The sequence below is a fragment of the Chaetura pelagica genome, unplaced genomic scaffold, assembly GCF_000747805.2.
Source record: "Chaetura pelagica isolate M959 unplaced genomic scaffold, ChaPel_1.0 scaffold317, whole genome shotgun sequence".
NCBI classification, from domain to species: Eukaryota; Metazoa; Chordata; class Aves; order Apodiformes; family Apodidae; genus Chaetura; species Chaetura pelagica.
The window spans coordinates 1,592,301-1,610,758 of record NW_009953864.1 but is presented as its reverse complement, the minus strand read 5'-3'; the positions used below and the strand labels follow the sequence as shown (position 1 = coordinate 1,610,758).

Sequence of the window (18,458 nt, the reverse complement as noted above, 5' to 3'; positions counted from 1 at the left end):
TTTTCATAAAACAGAATGACAGCCAAAGACTGACTAGACAGGAGATAAATCGTCTGCAAGCATTACCTGTGGCTTGTTCACTGTAATGGAGACAGTGACCCTCAACACTTTCTACTTATTTTTCAATGGATTAGAGTGAGAATTACAAATGCACATGCATTTGAAACTGCCATCTGCCTTCTATCTATAGGTGGCCGAGAACACACAGACTGATGTGACATCCAGGAATGTAACCAAGTTCCACAACTGCACTGATCATGGCTGTACTATAAGGCTTCAGATGTAAAGGGAAAATTGGGTCTGGAGAAGAAGGGAAAGGACAGACATTATATAATAGACAACGTAATGTTAGACTTGATCATGGTTGAGCTGGACACTGTAATTATAACTGTTTTTCTTACCTACTATTTACTGACAGGCTGCCATCCTAAATCTCTAGGCCTTTCAAGGACTGTCATAACTACCTCTTTTATTTGTCTCCAAAACTTTTTCTTCTCAGCAACGGAGGATGATAAAGCATCATCATGGTTAAATAAGATCAAAGGAGTGGGTATTTACTGCTGGAGTCTTTACAAGACCTAAATAGAGCTCTGCGGTTTCTTTCATCTTTCTTTAAAGTTGCTTAGCAACACAGCACCATCTGGGTTTTTTTTTTCTTTTTTGTGTTTTTTTTTTTTCTCCTTTTGTCATAGGGTCCTTAATGTTATTTCTGCTTCTTATAGGAGGAAAAATACACAGATGTAAGGAAAGTTCCAGTCACTACAGTTTGTTTACATTACAGTTTTGTAGAGCTGCTGGACAAAAGAAAGTCATTACATCGGTTCCACAATGAAAGATACAGAGTCTTTACATTTTCTCACAATTACTGAGGTTGGTCCCTTTCCACCCTTCAGCTAGCAGGGTACTCTCAAATAATGCTTTCCTTTATATTAAAGCAAACACCTTTTTTGCCTCCTGGCTGTTGCTGTGGTTAATAAATATTTCATCACTATAATAAAAAAAACCAACAACCAACAAACCACAAAGAAAACCAAAATACAACAACCATAGGAAAGAGGCTGTACTAGAAAGAAACAGTCTACAGAAATGGGATCTCCTGGGGACATGATAAAACCTTCACACTGCTGGAGAATTTCCAAGAGACAATTAAGTAAGCAGGATGCCCTGCTATGCACTTTGGGTTTTACAAGGAAGTGAAAGGAAGCACGGGGAGATTCACTGATCTCACCTGCTTTCCTGAGAACACTGATAGGATTGCAGGCTCTTGTACTGTCTGGTCTTATTTCAAATTTAAACAACAACAACAACAACAAAATTTCCTTTGGTGTGTGCCTGTAGGTTTATAACTTCTCATGTTAATCTCTTTGAAAGTGTAGCAAAAGAGAATAAAACATGTTGAGAGGTCAGTCTTTTATATATGCATGAAGAAGAATTAACAGAGGGGCAATAGTCCTTTCCACCCACCAAAATGCAGATGGTGTGCTTCCCAGGGGCTGAGTGAAAAGTTAAATCAGAGGGCACTGTGTGTTTGGCAGCCTACAGACCCTTGAGAGTACTATTCTCTTCCAGACACCTGGGGATCATCCCATTCCATATCACTTGGCCTACTGCTTTTCCTAATCCTGTGGGATATTGCTGCATGTTTGAGTGTGGGAAAGAGCAATTTTTACATCATACTTTGCAAAGGCAACATCTTGTTTCTGCAATGCTATAGATGCCTTTTGTTCATTAAAGCAATGCTAGATGAAACAGTCAAAATGGTGCAGTACAGAAACACAGGAGGGCAAATGAATGCTTCTCAGGAAAACACAAAAACAAAACCTAAGGATCAACCTGGGTGTAAGTCTGTAACTGAGACTCTTAACTTTAGAAAAGTAACAGTTGCTTCCAAAGGGCAGTTCAGCCCTCTCTCACTGGCTAAAGAAGCAGTCCAGAGAGATCAATGCATATAGAGATGGGCTTCAGCAGCCTCAGAGACAAGCTTTATTGGATCAGAGTAATTTTTCCCCACTTTAGGAAGTTACTGCAGGATAAATTTTGTCTGTTCCTTTAAATACATTTTTGTTTCCCTGTGGCCAAGTATGATCACACGGAAAAAAAAAAAAAAAAGGAGGAAAAAAAAAGTAATAATGAAGAAAAAAATAACAAGCAATAACTGGCTTTAGGGGATGCATAAATAACTGAAACAGCTTTTCAGAGAGTTTTGTTTATCTGAAACTCTTTATTGTTATTAGAACATTTACTGATACATAAATTTGTTCAGTTCTTCTCAGCCAAAATGTTCAAACCAAACCAAGCTAAAACTACTGTAATAAAAATCTGAAACTGGAAAAAGCCCAAAATATTGTCATGACATATCAGAATTGCAAATCTTTCCCTCTGATCCATCATTATGCTCTGAGGAGACAAGGGAACAGAAACTCCTGTAGCTCACGCTAGTCAATGGTGCTCATGTAGCTATGCTTTAAATTCCTAATTAAGGCACATTGGGCAACAATAAAAGAGAAGGCAACAAGAAGCAAAATGAAACAAAAATTAATAAAATGTTGTCTTTTCTACAGTAATAACTGAAGAGATGGTGCAATACTGGGAACTAGGACAGAATTCACTATGTTTGGCTGTTGTTATTTTCAGGCAAACAATTCTCTTAGTATATTTTTTGTAATTTTTTGGTAGAATCTACCATTCAAGAAGTGCTTCTCTTCATCATCTGTTTGTCTTCATAATGTAAATAGCTCGCATGGTCCCAAGGATAACAAAACCGTAATATGTCTGATTACAGATTCTTTTATTTTCATATTGACCACATATTAATAACTCAAAGAAAACAGAAATGTCAGTGAGTATTCACAGATCCTTTCCATAGTTATTGAGGCTGTTCAGTGCTTGCCAGTTCAACTCTATTCACCACATCTCCAAGCCATAAAAAAGGGCTTGAGGCACAGGGCCAAAGCATAATTTGCTAGTGCAAGACAACAGTGCAAATTCCACTGCCCCTCAAAAGAGTTTGGCCACAGGGAAACCGAGTACTGGGAACAAGTCTTACCGTATACTGACTCCCAAACTACTTTGGCACGTTATTTGGGAGAGCGCTAGTTAGTTGAAGGCAAAATTGTATGAGGGATAATTTTAAAACTTGTACAATACAGACAAATCATATTCCCAGGCCTGGGTACAATTGCTGGCAAATTTCTGGCACTGTTGAATTTACTAAAATATATTCAGCCTTCAAATACTATGGATGAAAAGTAATCTGCCCAGTGACTGCTATTGTTCTGCATGTTAGTGGACCATTTACTCTGCCACAAGCTATGGGAAAAATGTCAATATTTCTCTCTCTGCAGGCTCAAGGAAGACTTAACAGTAGCTGCTGAAGGCAGGTTCTAGATGACTTCAGTATTTTTTGAAGTTCTGGGATCCTGCAGCACTTTTAACCAGATACTACTGTCTATTAATATTTTAATAAGTGTATTTAAAGTGATGCTGCATGACACTTAACCAGGCAAGAGAGCCTCATACACTCGGTGATTGTCCCATGGCCTTTTTCATTGTGTCAGCTCTTCAGAGCACTTAGTATCTTCCAGGATGACACTGAGATCAGATTAATTGATTTAGAAGCCTACAAGTCCTATTAACTTTCAGCATGACTTAAGTACTACTTAGTATATTTCTCCATCACTCATTGTTTTCATCAGTTTACATCATAAGGGTTTGATCCTGTCTTCAATTAGCACAACAGGGGGCAAAGTGAACAGGAGGCAGAACCTGAGCCTGAACTAGGAGGAAGGTTTCTTTATGGCTGCTATCTCAACCCCTTCTATTAGCCAGAATATTACTGAAGGGTTAATGACTGGACTGGACTCTAACAAAATGGTTCAGTATCAGCAGGGAGCAGGTGAAGCTGTTCTTACACTGAGGGAGCTCAGGTAAATCTCAGAAGGCATCAAATTCTTCCTTATTGCATTTTTATTTCTAGTACTATGGCCATTACTTTCAGGTCGAGGCCAAACCAAAATGTCACATTCCTCAGTCTTTCTGTCTGCACCTCACTTACTTACATGGGCTAGAACGAACTATGCAGAATCTCTGTTTTAATCCTCGATGCTCACAGAGGTAAGAAGGGCCTGATGTGTTTACTCTTGCGACTGTCTACAGCCTAGTCCATGTAAGGAGGCTATAGTCAATACCACAATGGGATCTGAACCTACACCAACTTTTCTCAACACCTGCAAGGGTTGTGTGGTCAAAGCCTGACAGGCACATTTTAGGATCTCACTTGAGTAGCGAGGGTAAGAATGAGTTTACAAAGCTGTCCTAAATCTAAGTGCCTAGGAAATTAAATCTGGTCCCTAACACAGTTGTTTACAAGAAGGCTGAAAAGTGATCCAATTGTGGTTTCTTTTACTGGCTTTTACCCTCCCTGTTCTGAGGTAGGACAGGTTTTTACGCAGGGAACCAGGACCAAAGTCTCTTCACCCATATATTGTTAATGTCTGCCCTTTCTTGATGAGGTCTTATAAATGTCAACCTAATAGATGTTCATGTCTACCCACCAATTAAACTTTCTGTGACTTTCATTAAAAATGGAGATAATTCAATTTCAGCAGTAAGCCTCTCCAATAAAAGAATTATTCCCTTTCTACAAATTTATAATCAGGTCTAATTTATGGATAAGCCTTATTCTGCAGTCATTTCTTGCTCTCCCATGGCTTTAAGAAAAAAAAAAAAGGAAATAATTACATCTACTGCTTGCAATGTTTTCCCTTCAGATTTATCTGAGATCTGACTTAGCTCCTTAGATTTCTTCTTAACTACTGGCAAATAGTAGTACTTTAGCTGAGGAACTCTGTGATTCCTCGCAGGCTATCATACATCTAAACACTTCTCCCAAGCTCTACATCTTTGTTCAAATTTACTTTGCACTAAAAAGAAAAATGAAACTTGTCACTGAAGAAAGTTGTAAGGTATATCAGAACACTCCTTCTTGCTTCACACAGGTCCACCGTACTTTATACCAACTGATCTTAAAAAATACTTTAAAATTCAGAGACAGCAAAAGATGGAATAATTTTTATATAAAGCACAATTTCGAGTTCTGCCTTACAATTTCATGTATTTTAGCTTTGGGTGTTGTCTAACTCATAAACAAGAAGGGCCTCTACATCAAATGTATGTCTGCATAACTGTGTTTTACTGGTTTGAACAATTTCCTTCAAAAAAATATAACAGTGTACTAGCTGCAGAACAAATTAAAAATGCCACTTCTGAAAACCCCTAACTTATTTTAACTTTGTAAAAAAGAAAAAATCCAAGAATATTCAAGACAGGATTTAAGAATCATCAGCAAGGTATGAATAACAAATCTGGCCCCATTTTATAGATAATCTGAGACAATTTAGTAAATGCACTTCAGATTTTACAGCATGACAATGCAATCATAGGATCATAGAATACCGGGTTGGAAGCAACTTTAAGGATCAACCTTTCTAGGTACTACTAGAGTTTATACGAGATGGCTCAGCACCCTGTCAAGTTGAGACTTAAAACTGTCCAAGGTGGGGGAATCCACCATTTCCCTTGGGAGACTATTCCAATTTTTTACTGTCCCCATGGTGAAAAATTTACCTCTTGTGCCCAATCGGAATCTCCCCAGGAGCAATTTGTGCCTATTACCCCTTGTCTTTTCCACATGACTCATTGTAAATAGGGAGTCTCCATCTTCTTGGTAGTCACCCTTTAAGTACTGGAACATTGTAATAAGGTCTTCCTGAAGCCTTCTTTACTCAAGGGTGAACAAACTCAGTTTTCTTAGCCTCTCCTCATACGGCAGGTCCGCCAGTCCTCTGATCATCCTTCTCTTGACCTTTCTCTGGACCCTCTTCCAGCCTGTCTGCATCTTTTTTGTAGAGCAGGGACCAAAACTGAATGCAATACTCGAGGTGTGGTCTGAGAAGCACTGAGTACAGTGGGATGATGACTTATTTATCTCTGCTGGTGATGCCCTTGTTGATGCAGCCCAGCATCCTGTTGGCTTTCTTTGCTGCTGCAACACACTGTTCACTCAGATTGAGACTGTTCTCCACAAAGAACCCAGGTGCCTTTCCACAGGGCTTCTCTCCAGTCAGGTGGATCCCAGTCTGAACTGTGCTCCTGGGTTATGTGTTTCCAGTTGCAGGACTTTACACTTCTCCCCATTGAACTTCACAGGGTTCCTGCCAGACCACTCTTCCAGCCTGTTCAGGTCACCCTGGAGGGTGGCCCTTCCCTCTGGAGTGTCAACCTCTCCACTCACCCTGGTGTCATCAGCAAACTTCATCAGGGTGCTCTTGATCCCAGAATCCAGGTCACTTATGAAGATGTTACACAGCATTGGGCCCAATATCGATCCCTGGGGGACCCTATTTATGACCAGTTGCCAGTTTGAGAAGGACCTATTTACTATCACCCTCTGGGTACGGTCTGTCAGCCAGTTCCCCATCCAGCACACAGACCACTTGACAAAGCTGTATCAAGTCAGTTTCTTCAGGAGGAGGCTGGGGAGTACAGTATGAAAAGCTTTGGAGAACATCCACTGCTCACCCTGCATCCACTGAGCAGGTTATGTTGACGTAGAAAGCGATCAGGTTTGTCAAGAACAATGTGGCCCTGGTGAATCCATACTGGCTTTTCACAATCATGTGCTTCAACTGACTTGTGACAGTCCCCAGGAGGATTTGCTCCATGACTTTTCCAGGGACTGAAGTGAGGCTAATGGGTGTGTAATTACCTGGGTCTTACTTTGGACCCTTCTCAAAGATGGGGGTGAGATCAGCCTTCCTTCAGTCTTCAGGGACATCTCCCAATCTTCACAGCTTCTCAAAGGTTATGGAGAGCAGCACTGCAATGACATCAGCCAGCTCTCCCAACACTCTAGGGTGGAAGGCATCCAGACCCATCAATTTGTACAGGTCAAGCTCCCGTAATAATTGACACAGTAACTCTTTCTTCACTGATGGCAGGTCAGCATCTGCACCAACCTGGACTTCTGTTCCTATTTCTCCCACTGTTCCTATCAGTTTGTGAGCAGAGCTCTTAGTTATTACCACACCGTTCGCCTGCTTTAAAGGAAGGTGAAGGCAGTGTCTGATGGAAGGGTTCTGATGGAGGTATTAAAAAAAAAAAGTCCATGATTTAGGGAACACAGTTTTAACTTGTAACCATATAGATACATATGGACATAGATAAATACACATACACGTATGTTTTAGAATAGTATACATATGTAATATGCATATTGTCATAGTAATCCTTCAGGTCCACACTTGAATAAATACCAAAAGCTCCAAGTCTTCAATAAAAAAATATGCAGCTCTCTTATACATAATTAATACAAGATGTATGAAAGCTTATTTCTAAATTCACTTGTTGATAGTGGAAAGAAGTGAGTCTCTCAGTCATTACTCTTCTTTCTCTCTATTGTTTCATACCTTGAGTTCCCTCCTCCTGTTCCAATTACACTTTCTTTCTTTCATGTATTTTCCTATATCCTTCTCCTTTCTTTTTCCACAAAGCCTCTGCAAAGCTCAAAAGCCTCTGAGTTTGGATGTGTTTTATAAAGGGTAAGAGGTGACAGAAACCAATTTTTTCCCCCAAATATCTCATACAACAGTGATTTATAAACCAAGTAGCTTCTTGAAAACATATATGCTTTCTGTAATGTTTTTTATAGAAACATAAAACAACTTTAAATGAAGGAGAAGCTCAAGATTCCAAGAACAATCTTTATGGTCTACTTGAGATACCATCTAGCTTGGTGATCAGTCCTGAACCTCATTTGCTGGAGGCACTACACTCAAAAGTTAGCACTGCTGATTTAATGTCAGCAGCCACTGTGATGAGAATGATATTTTGACTTCAAATAAGGACTAGGTCAGGTTTCTCATGCCTTGTCACATTCCTTATTTTCTCTTGTAAGTTTACTTATTAAAATGATATTTTTCCAAGTCTCACAAGTGAAAAAAGATGTAGCTGTTAATACCGCTGATGATAAACCGACTGACTTCACCTGGGAATCTCACCCAAATCCAGTTACATTACAAAGGTAAATTTGAGATGTAGTTTATTTAAAAACCAAAAAAACCCTCCAAACTCAGAAAAAAACCCCAAACCAACTGTGGCAAGATACAGCCTTGAAGATGAGTTATTTTACTTTCACGTATTTTCACGTACCTCTCTCATTTTAGTTGACTCTTACCTGGACAAGGCAAAATGTTGCATTCCTGGTACTCCAAAGATGGGCCGAGGCAGGGGAGCCCGCCGTACTTGGGCTCAGGGTTGCTGCAGACCCGCTTGCGGTTCCGTATGCCTCTGCTGCAGTCACGGCTGCACTGTGACCATGGAGACCAGGGAGACCAGGCACCATTGATGGTATGAGCAGAGTATCGTCCAGAACGCAAGAAATCCCCTGATAATCCTAATAAAATAAAGATTGTAAAAAATCAAACCCTGAATTAAAACAGTATTTCGCCCCAAACCAACCTCTTCCTCTTTTCAGTTACTCCTAGGCTTCTGACACTACAGGAGGGTCTTGTCCTTTTGTCTCGCAATCCAAACCCTAGTTTCATCTCAGGAATCTCTCCCAAAATAGAAATTTCTTAATCACTTGCACAGAACTACAGTGAAGACTTGGATCCAACTTTTCAGTTAAAGCTTTACAGCTGTGTTGACTGAACCAAAGTAAATTTAATCCACCTAAACATGAGAAAAATTATCTCGCTCTTGCACAGGAATTGTCATGAGAAAATCTCCAAACACATTGCATACAAATTATTGCCTCTGTTTTAGAGGAAGAAGGTGGCACAGAAGACAAGACTAAGCTGCCTGTGACCACTCTTGGAGACAGCTCCCATGGTCCTACTGCAGGACTCTGCTCACCTCATCTGCCCAGCCTGCCTCCACTAGTACTTGCTGCACTCATGGGCTCATGGGTGTTCCAGAAAGCCATGTACTGTACTTAACCTAGCCATAGTCAGGTGTTAAGACAGTTTAGAGCAATAATTCCACAAAGTGTAGGGAGACTGCCCTTTTGTGAAGAGCAATGTTTTGATACTTTAAAAAACAGTTTATTTTCTACCCAGTTGAAGTTGTGGTTCTAAACCACATATAAGCTACAGAAATCAGCCTTTTGGAGACACACACAATAGAGTACTTACTAGTCAAAATAACAATCCAGCAAGTAGAAAACATCTTTTCTAAGTGAGGTTAGTACCAAGAAAAGCCTTTAGATGAAACAGCAATGGAGACTGAAGCCCACTATTTATCAGTGAAAGGCTAACACAGAATCTTGTTCACAGCATACAACCAATGTGCCTGGATGTAGCCCTGGGTGAAGTTCTAAAAATCTGCGGTTAATCTGAGTATCTTTGTCACTTTCTGCCTTGGTGCAGCATGAAAAAAGTCTCCCTGAACTGTACTCAACACAACCTCAAACTCAGTCTTGAGCTGTAGCATTATCTCTGAGCATCACTACAAAGCATCTCCAGCAACACTATTTCCTATTGTTGCCGAAGCAGTTCACCTTCCCCTGGGCTAGCAGCAAGGGAAACTCTTAAGATCAATGGACAACTAAGAAGGTCCCATGAATAGTACTTAAAACAGCAAAGGATGTGGCTGCCCACCTATACTAGAGCTTCCGTGTTTCTCCTGGAAGTACAGATGAATGGTATCATCAACAATGAATGGTGTCATCAACAGTTGGGAAATGCAGGGGATTGTTTGCAGCTTAAACTGCATTCCTAAGAAGCGGTTTTATGCCCTACCCACAAGCACAGGCACTGTGGGAGTATCAAATGGGAGCTAAAGAAACAGAAGATGTACTGAGTCATGTATGAAAAACAAGTAATTCTGTGAAGAGACTGCCCAACAGGAGTCCTGGACTGAATGGGAGCAGGACTTGGGATAACCAGAATGAAGAAGGCCCTCATTCCTGAAGTCTAGTACCGAAGCAGTGATGCTGTATTTCTACCTGTGCTTGTGGTATTAGCAATACTGCTTCAGTTCTGCTCTCAGACATACATTCACAATCATCTGAAGATGAGACTTTGCATATTTTTACTGAACACTTGGTAACAACTAGCAATACCAGAATGATGATGCAGCAACACAGAGATACATGTCATAAGACACTGTTGGAATTAATAAGGAAACAGGAGAAAAGCTATATAAAAACAACTGAAGATGGGCTATAGAGTAACTGTTTCTCTCCTGCTGAGCCAGATTCTATTACAAAGATACTAAAAGCAGCATTTCAAGAAACATGACATACATTCAAATAAAAATAACTTTGCACCTCTGTAAGAGCCTTTTAATGCATTTTTGTATCACTTTGGTCATGGAAATACCCAGTTTATGCACACAGTGAGACCAAAATAATAGTGATTTCCTTAATATTAAAAATTATGGAGTTTTCTTAGTTATTAAATTAACAGCAATGCAAACAACAGAAAAAGTGTTCTCAATCAGACCAGATTACAAGTAATTTTCTTTGTAAAACACTGCAACATGTTTCACTTCATACTCAGATATTCTGAAGACATTTTTGCAGGATAGGTGAAGTTTTTTCAGTTCTGAGGAAAATGTGTGACCTTATTTGTCAACATGATGTCAGACTTCTTATTATTTAAATTGGAGACTGGGAAAGGGGAATTATCTAAGTGAAACCTCTGAGTTACTTCAGCTCTGAAAGAGAAGAATATTCTAAAGAACCTTTTGAGTGTGGAGCTTGGTCTGCAACAAGTGTTCCCCTGTGTTTTCTTCTTTCCAAAGCATTAAAAAATTTATTACAGGGAGCAGTCTTTTCACAATTTTACAGTAATTCATACAGTGTTCATAAAGGGGTTGTTAGAATTTTCTCTTCAGACAGAAACCGCACATTGAAAAATTAATATCATAACACTAATGACACTAAAAATAACAAAATCTGTTTATATTCTGGAAATAAGGGTGCTATATATTGCTTCAACAACCCTATAGCTTTCTACAATGAGGTGAGTTGGTTCACAGATGGGGGAAGAACAGTGGGTGTGAGTTTTCTAACTTTAGTAAGAGCTTTGACAGTCTCCCATAACTTCCTGATAGACAAATCAGCAAACTATGGGCTAGATAAATGGCAGGTGTGGTGGATTGAAAGCTGGCTGAACAACTGGGACCACAGGGTTATGATCAGCCATACAAAGTCCAGCTGGAGGAAAGTCACTATTGGTGTACATCAGGGGTCAGCACAGTCCTCTTTAACATCCTCACTATTGGCCTGGACGACAGGGCAGAGTACACCCTCCACAAGTTTGCTGCTGGTATAAAACTGGGAAGGGTGGCTGATACACCACCAAGGTGTGGATGTGCCTCACCTTGACTAGACAGAGAGGAACCTCATGGAGTTCATCAAGGGTTCCTGGCCTGCACTGGAAGAGCCTTGACAGTAGGCTCCACAGTACAAGAATTATATGGATTTACTGAATTAAACCCAGAGTAGGGCCAAAGGATGATTAATTGCCTGGAGCATCTTTCATAGGAGAAGAGGCTGAGAGAGCTGTGACTATTCAGCCTGGAGAAGAGAAGACTGAGGGGGATCTCATCAATGTTTATAAATACCTGATTCAGGGAATAAAGAAGAGGCAGCCAGACTCTTCTCAGTAGTACAGAACCTATCTGCATCATTGTTTACAGAAGATTTGATAGGAGAAATTATAAATATAAAAGCATTGTAATCTTTCAGATCAAGTAACATGAAACTATGAAAATTCCTACATTTCTCATTAAACTGTGTTTTTTTTGCTTGCCGCCTTCGTTTGAGATTTGGGTCACTTTCTGATTACTCCACATCAACCAGGGTGAAGAGGGCCCAGAGAAGGGGCACAAGGATGATCAAAGGACTGGAAGACCTGCCATATGAGAAGAGGCTGAGAAAACTGGGTTTGTTCAGCTTTGAGAAAAGAAGGATTCAGGGAGACTTCATTACCATGTTCCAGTAACTAAACGGTGGCTACCAAGAAGATGGAGATTCCTATTTTACAATGAGTCACATGGAAAAGACAAGGGGTAATGGGCACAAGTTTCTCCTGGGGAGAATCTGATTGGAAACAAAAGGTAAATTTTTCAACATGAGGACAATCAAACATTGGAGTAGTTTCCCAAGGGAAGTGGTGGATTCCCCCACATTGGACAGTTTTAAGTCTCAGCCTGACAGGGTGCTGAGCCATCTCATATAAACTACACTATTTCCTAGAAAGGTTGGACCAGATGATCCTTGAGGTCCCTTGCTACCCATAATTCTATGATTCTATGATCCACCTCCATGAAAAGTAATATTAAGCCTTTTGTTCTCAGTTTATTGCACCCAGCATGAAAATGTCTGGCTGAAATGGAATGTAAAATGGAAGAGACGGTGCCCTTGACTTGGTAACAGCAAAAGTCTAGTTGCTAAAATACCACATTAGATTTACTTATTCAAACCCTACCTAGAGAAATACTTGCGTAATTTGCAAAATAAATAAATAAATAAATAATGATCATAGTATCATCAGTGAACTAATGAATAGTTTTTGCAAGACAGACGGAACAGCTGTGAATCAAATCCAAATCTAGCCTTTGTGACAGGTTCATCATTCAACAAGCTAAATTATCACAGTGTGGTTTGGTTTGGGAGGGACCTTAAAGATCATCTAGTTCCAAGCTGCCTGTCATGGGCAGCAACACCTCCCACTAGACCAGGTTGCTCAAGGTCCCATCCAACCTGGCCTTGAACACAGGAAGAGGGCATCCACATCTCCTCTGGGCAACCTGTTCCAGTGTCTCACCACCCTCACACTAAAGAATTTCTTCCTAATGTCTAATCTAAATCCACCCTCTTCCACTTTATAGCCATTTCCCCTTGTCCTATCACTACATGCCTTTGTAAAAAGTCCCTCCCCAGCTTTCCTGCAGGCCCCCTCCAGCCTCTGCAAGGCCGCTATAAGGTCTCTCCAGAGCCTTCTCTTCTTCAGGCTGAACAGCCCCAACTCTCTCAGCCTGTCCTCATAAGAGACGAGCTCCAGCCCTCTGGTTATCTTTGTGGCCCTCCTCTGGAATTTCTCCAACAGGTTCATGTCCTTCCTGTGCTGGGGGCTCCAGACCTGTACACAGTACTCCAGGTGGGGTCTCAAGAGAGCAGAGTAGAGAGGCAGAATCACCTCCCTTGACCTGCTGGCCATGCTTATTTTGACACAGCCCAGGATACAGTTGGCTTTCTGGCCTGCAAGCACACACTGACAGCTCATGTTGAGCTTCTCATCAACCAACACCCTCTTGTCCTTTTCCTTTGTTCTCAGAAAGCCAAGGGCTGACTTAAGAATTCTGCTTATAGTTTAACAGCAGGCTTGTTTTCAGTTGTTTAGAAGTCATGATCAATTAATAAACTGCTGCACACTGAGGCTAGAAAAAGGAATTTTACTGTTTAATCCCAGTACAATTTTAAAAGACAGCTGTATTCCCTAAAGCAAAAACTTTCACAAGTAACAACAAGCACTGCAAAAAGTTCAGTAAAAGCAATCACAGGTATTTTGTGGACAAAATAACCATCAACATTAAGACTGAGGAAGACATGATATGAAGTGATGTCTAAACAGAATACTACCCACTCTTTCTAAGTGCTTATGCTTTGTTCAATTTGGGTAAACAGAAATATTAGCACTGCTTCAGTGCTGACTTATTCCATGACACTTAGCAAGCATGTATAATAGAAAAATATTGTACAATTACATTACATAACTCTAATCTAAACCAAGATGATTTGATAATTTCTAAGTAATTTTTAAAAACTTTTTGCAACAGTCTTCTAACTCCACTTGCAATTAACCTCTTTCAGAAACATGTTAACATGAAAGTCACCTGCCCCGAGTAGTACAGAAGAAAAAAATTTCCTTTGCAAAAGCCTGTGCTGAGACTATGACCAGCCTGATCCTTGTCGAAGACTCCTAACATTGGCAGCCTAGTTCAATTAATTTGCCTTAAAAGCAAGGATCTAATAAGGCACATATATTTGTAATTCTCTGGTCTAGCCCACGGCTAAGGAATACAGCTCTAAATCAGGCAGAAGCAGCAGTGACACTTGACAAATTATATTACTTGCCTAATTTATGCTTTATATCCTTCTCTTTCACCCTCACTAAGTTTGCAGATGACACTAAGTTGAGTGGGAGTGTCAGCCTCCTTGAGGGTAGAGAGGTTCTGCTGAGGGATCTGGACAGGTTTGATTGATGGGCTGAGGCAAATTGTTTGAGTTTTGATAAGGCCAAATGTCAGGTCCTGCACTTCAGCCACACCAACCCCCAGCAGTGCTACAGGCTTGGGGAGGAGTGGTTGGAGAGGTGTCCAGCAGAGAGGAACCTTGGGGGTGCTGACTGACAGCTGGCTGAACATGAGCCAGCAGTGTGCCTAGGTGGCCAAGAGGGAAAATGGCATCCTGGCCTGCATCAGGAACAGTGTGACCAGCAGGACCAGGGAGGTGATCCTGCCCCTGTACTCAGCCTTGGTGAGGCCGCACCTTGAGCACTGTGTGCAGGTTTGGGCACCAGAGTATAAAAAGGACACCAAGGTGCTGGAGAGGGTGCAGAGAAGGGCAGCTGAGCTGATTAGGGGTCTGGAGAACAGGTCTTACGAGGACAGGCTGGGGGAGCTGGTGCTGTTCATCTTGGAGAAAAGAAGGCTGAGGGGAGACCTCATTGCTCTCTACAACTGAGAGGAGATTGTGGTGAGGTGGGTCTTGGCCCTTTTTCCCTGGTGACCAGCAATAGGACAAGAGGAAATGGGATCAAGCTGTGCCAGGGGAGGTTCAGATCAGATATTAGGAAAACATTCTTCACAGAAAGAGTGGTGAGGCATTGGAACAGGCTACCCAGGGAGGTGTTAAAAAAAACGGGCAGACGTGGTGTTTCAGGAGATGGTTTAGTGGTTAGGGGTTGTAAGGCAGATGGTTGGACTTGATGATCTTCATCTTTTCCAACCTTGATGATTCTATGATTTTATTGTTCAAACTGAACAAAGAAAACCCAATTATCCAAGCAGTCTAGGTTCATGACTCAGGAAAAGATGATCTGGAGCCAAAATCCAAATATCCTGAATAATTTCTAATAACAGCATGAAAAACTGAAGTGCAGCAGGTAACAAGGATAAAAAGATTGTGTCAGTGTTGCCACTTTCTGAAAATACTCTGCAACTATTTCGCAGTATAATTGAAGCATGGAACTTACATATATTCAGGCCTATATATACCTACAGGTAATATATTTATATAACTTATAAAAAAACCTTATAAACCTTCAAAACTTACCTGGTAAAATTTAAATGGTAAAATGCAAGGACAAACATTAATGCAATGCAATTATACTATATAAAAAAGCCCACACACAGACAGAAGATGCCATATTGCCATGAAAACTTTCTCTTGCAACAAGCCTTTCTCTGTTTAAATATTTAATCCTGAGGTTCCACTGAAGACTCATTGTTTGTCATTTAAACTTGAATTTGTTGTAAAATTCAATTCTAACTTCCACAACTCACTTTGCCTTATCTTAGAATACCATGGTTTACGTTCAATGAGACAGTACAAGACATAACATCTCAATATATGCTCCTCTTGACTACAGGACATTACTGATTATCAGCATCTGGTTTATTCTATACTAAATTCTGAATGCACTATAAATGTCCTGTGGGTAAGGCTAGGATTTAATATATCTCTTCACAAGAGACTGTGGCCACTAAAATCATACTTCAGACAAAATTATAACCTGCCTTCAAAAATAACTACTGTGTTAAATTTGGCATAAAGAAAGCAGTGACAACTGGGAATCTAAGTCTAGGTTTCCAGATGCCTTTTTCTCCTTTAAACAGTTTGTGACTTTTCTTTCTCTCTTCCACCACCTTCCCCCTCCCCCCCCAAAAAAAAAAATTGAAAAAACCACATTAAAGACTCTTTCTGACTGCCTGAAATTAGAAGAGTTGTCTGTGTTTAATTGCTTTCTGAAGGTATTTTGGGAACTAACCTCCTTTAACTTTGGCCATGTCAAATTCAAGTGTCTTGTCTAAGCTCATCATTAGTTTCCTTTGTGTACACCATGGAAAGAAAGTAGTACCTCTAGAGGGTGATTTGCGTCTGTTATATCAGATACTTATTTTCAGATGGATCCCTCAGGGGTGCTAGCTGTCTTTGCTGACTATAATGGAGTGTAGAGTTAGATGAGGTATATTCAACCTGGAAAAATCAGTAACTTTGTACCATGTGACATTTTTATCCCTGGATTAAACACTTATGTTTTCAATACAATTCATTGTGCTTATATAACAGATAATCCTACAGAGAGTCAATTAGTATCTTTAATACAGATGTTTAATATGCTTCAACAGCACACATGAGAGCCTATGATGATGTAATTTCTAGACTTTTAATGCTGGAGTGTACAAATATTTGCATTAAGATGTGCAACAACGTACACAGTCTCCCTCAGTTTATTAGAAATAGTTGTCCCTTCCCTAATCAAACACCACTTCAAAACTCCAAGGTAGAGAACAAAAGGTATTTTTATTTCCTCTTAATCAAACTTCAAATCAGAAAATCATGAATACTGTGTGCAAATGCTACCACTTTGTTGTTGAGATAGAAGTCTTAACCACACTCAAGAGGAGTCTAGAGGTTTTTCTGGCAAGAAGTTCTACCTCTAAGCTCACACTGCAAAGAAAGTTTGCTTTGCTAGCATCTGACAGTGAAACATGAGTCTGTTTAACACAGCATGAATATAGCTGCATAGTGGGAGATTATATGCAATGAGAAAATTTCTGACAAATGGCTCTTCTGCAAAGAACAGAGAACTGATCTTTGCAGAACACATCTTTGGTAATGAGGTATGCCGAGCATGCTGTACCAGTATTAATCTTCCTATAAAAGCCAGTAAATTGCACAGTTCAACAGCAGGATAATGAAAAGAATGCTTCACTGTGTCCAGGTGCTGAGCAGGTGGAAGTAAGTTGTTACATTTCCTTGCAATCTAGCCAGAAATTGGGAAGGTGTCTGCCAAAATTCACCGTTTCCCATTCTCCTGAGATCTTTCAGTTCCAAAAGTCACAACTATACCACATGACTCTTATTCATGTATTTTCTTCCCATGAAATCAAGGAGCAGTAGAAGGGTGGTGTATTGACTCAAATCCAAACCTAGGAGGAGAGATGTACTCCTGGACCCTGCAGTTTAGAGGCAGTCAGTAGGTTTCATCCCATCAGCAAATTAAATTACTGCCCCCCTGGCCAAATGTTCAATCCATACTGTTCTGACATCCATAGTAATGGAACATTGGTTGGATCTGATCTTTCATTACAGAATAATTAAAGTCTCCCTGGTCAAAAAAAGAATGAGCATGAATTAATGACAAAGTTATAAGGGCACTCACTAGAAAGAATGGACAGATGTGTAATAGTTTCTGCCCTGTTGACTACTCAATATAAAGTACTTAAATATTCAGTAGTATTTAAATATTCAGTAGTTTTGGGGTTAGTCAGCAAAAATCCTTCTCCTAGATGAACATTTCAATTACTGTGCAACAGGGTCACTCTTATACGTTGGTCCAGTGAGTGATTATTTCCAAATGAAGCAAAGCAGCGACTTCAGCAAGATGCAACAAATAAACTACAACACTAGGAAATTTGGAAATCTGATATTCAGAAGTGAAAGAAAAAAATCTTCAAGATAATCAGGCAAATAATACATCTAAACCCACATCCTTGTCTCTTACACTCTGTCTGAACACTTTGTTTAACCAAATGTAGGCACTATTACTTCTGACCATAATCTGTAAAAGAGTCAGCTTACGCATCCAAGTCCAGGAAAGGACTTAGGATCATGACTTCAGATCTCAGAAAGGTGTCCCCATGCTTAATTTTCTTGCAGCAATGCGATCTAGGACACAATGGCTTTTGCATTGGTTTGTCCTATTAACCTGCTCCCTAATAGTGTGTTGGCTTTTGTGTACTCCAAAGTGCTCACATCTCAGCTCTCAGACAAGAAAACAGAATCATAGAATGGTTTGGGCTTAAAGGCCATCTAGTCCAACCTCCCCTGAGATGAGCAGGGACACCTTTAACTAGATCAGGTTGCTCAGAGCCCCGTACAACCTGACAATGAATGCTTCCAGGGAGGGGGTCATCTACCACCTCTCAGAGCAACTTGTTCCAGTGTTTTAGTGCCATCATTGTCAAAAATTTCTTCCCAGTATCTAGCCTAAACCCACCATTTACCATTACTCCTTGTCCTACTGCAGCAGGCCCTGCTAAAAAGTTTGTCCATATCTTTCTTATAGACATCTCTTAATACTGAAAAGCCACAATAAGGTCTCCCTGCAGCCTTTTCTTCTCCAGGCTGAACAACCCTGTACTGACTGTACTCTTCACCTGAT

General features: G+C 40.3%; 1 protein-coding gene across 1 annotated transcript in view; it reads right to left on the bottom strand.

The window, feature by feature from the left end:
• The window catches only part of SEMA5A (sema domain, seven thrombospondin repeats (type 1 and type 1-like), transmembrane domain (TM) and short cytoplasmic domain, (semaphorin) 5A), a 241,042-nt gene that overhangs the window by 12,953 nt on the left and 209,631 nt on the right, over window positions 1-18,458 (bottom strand). The window contains exon 16 of the mRNA XM_010001362.1: window positions 8,234-8,452. Within this exon, the coding sequence (XP_009999664.1) occupies window positions 8,234-8,452 (219 nt within the window). The remainder of the gene's footprint in view (window positions 1-8,233; window positions 8,453-18,458) is intronic.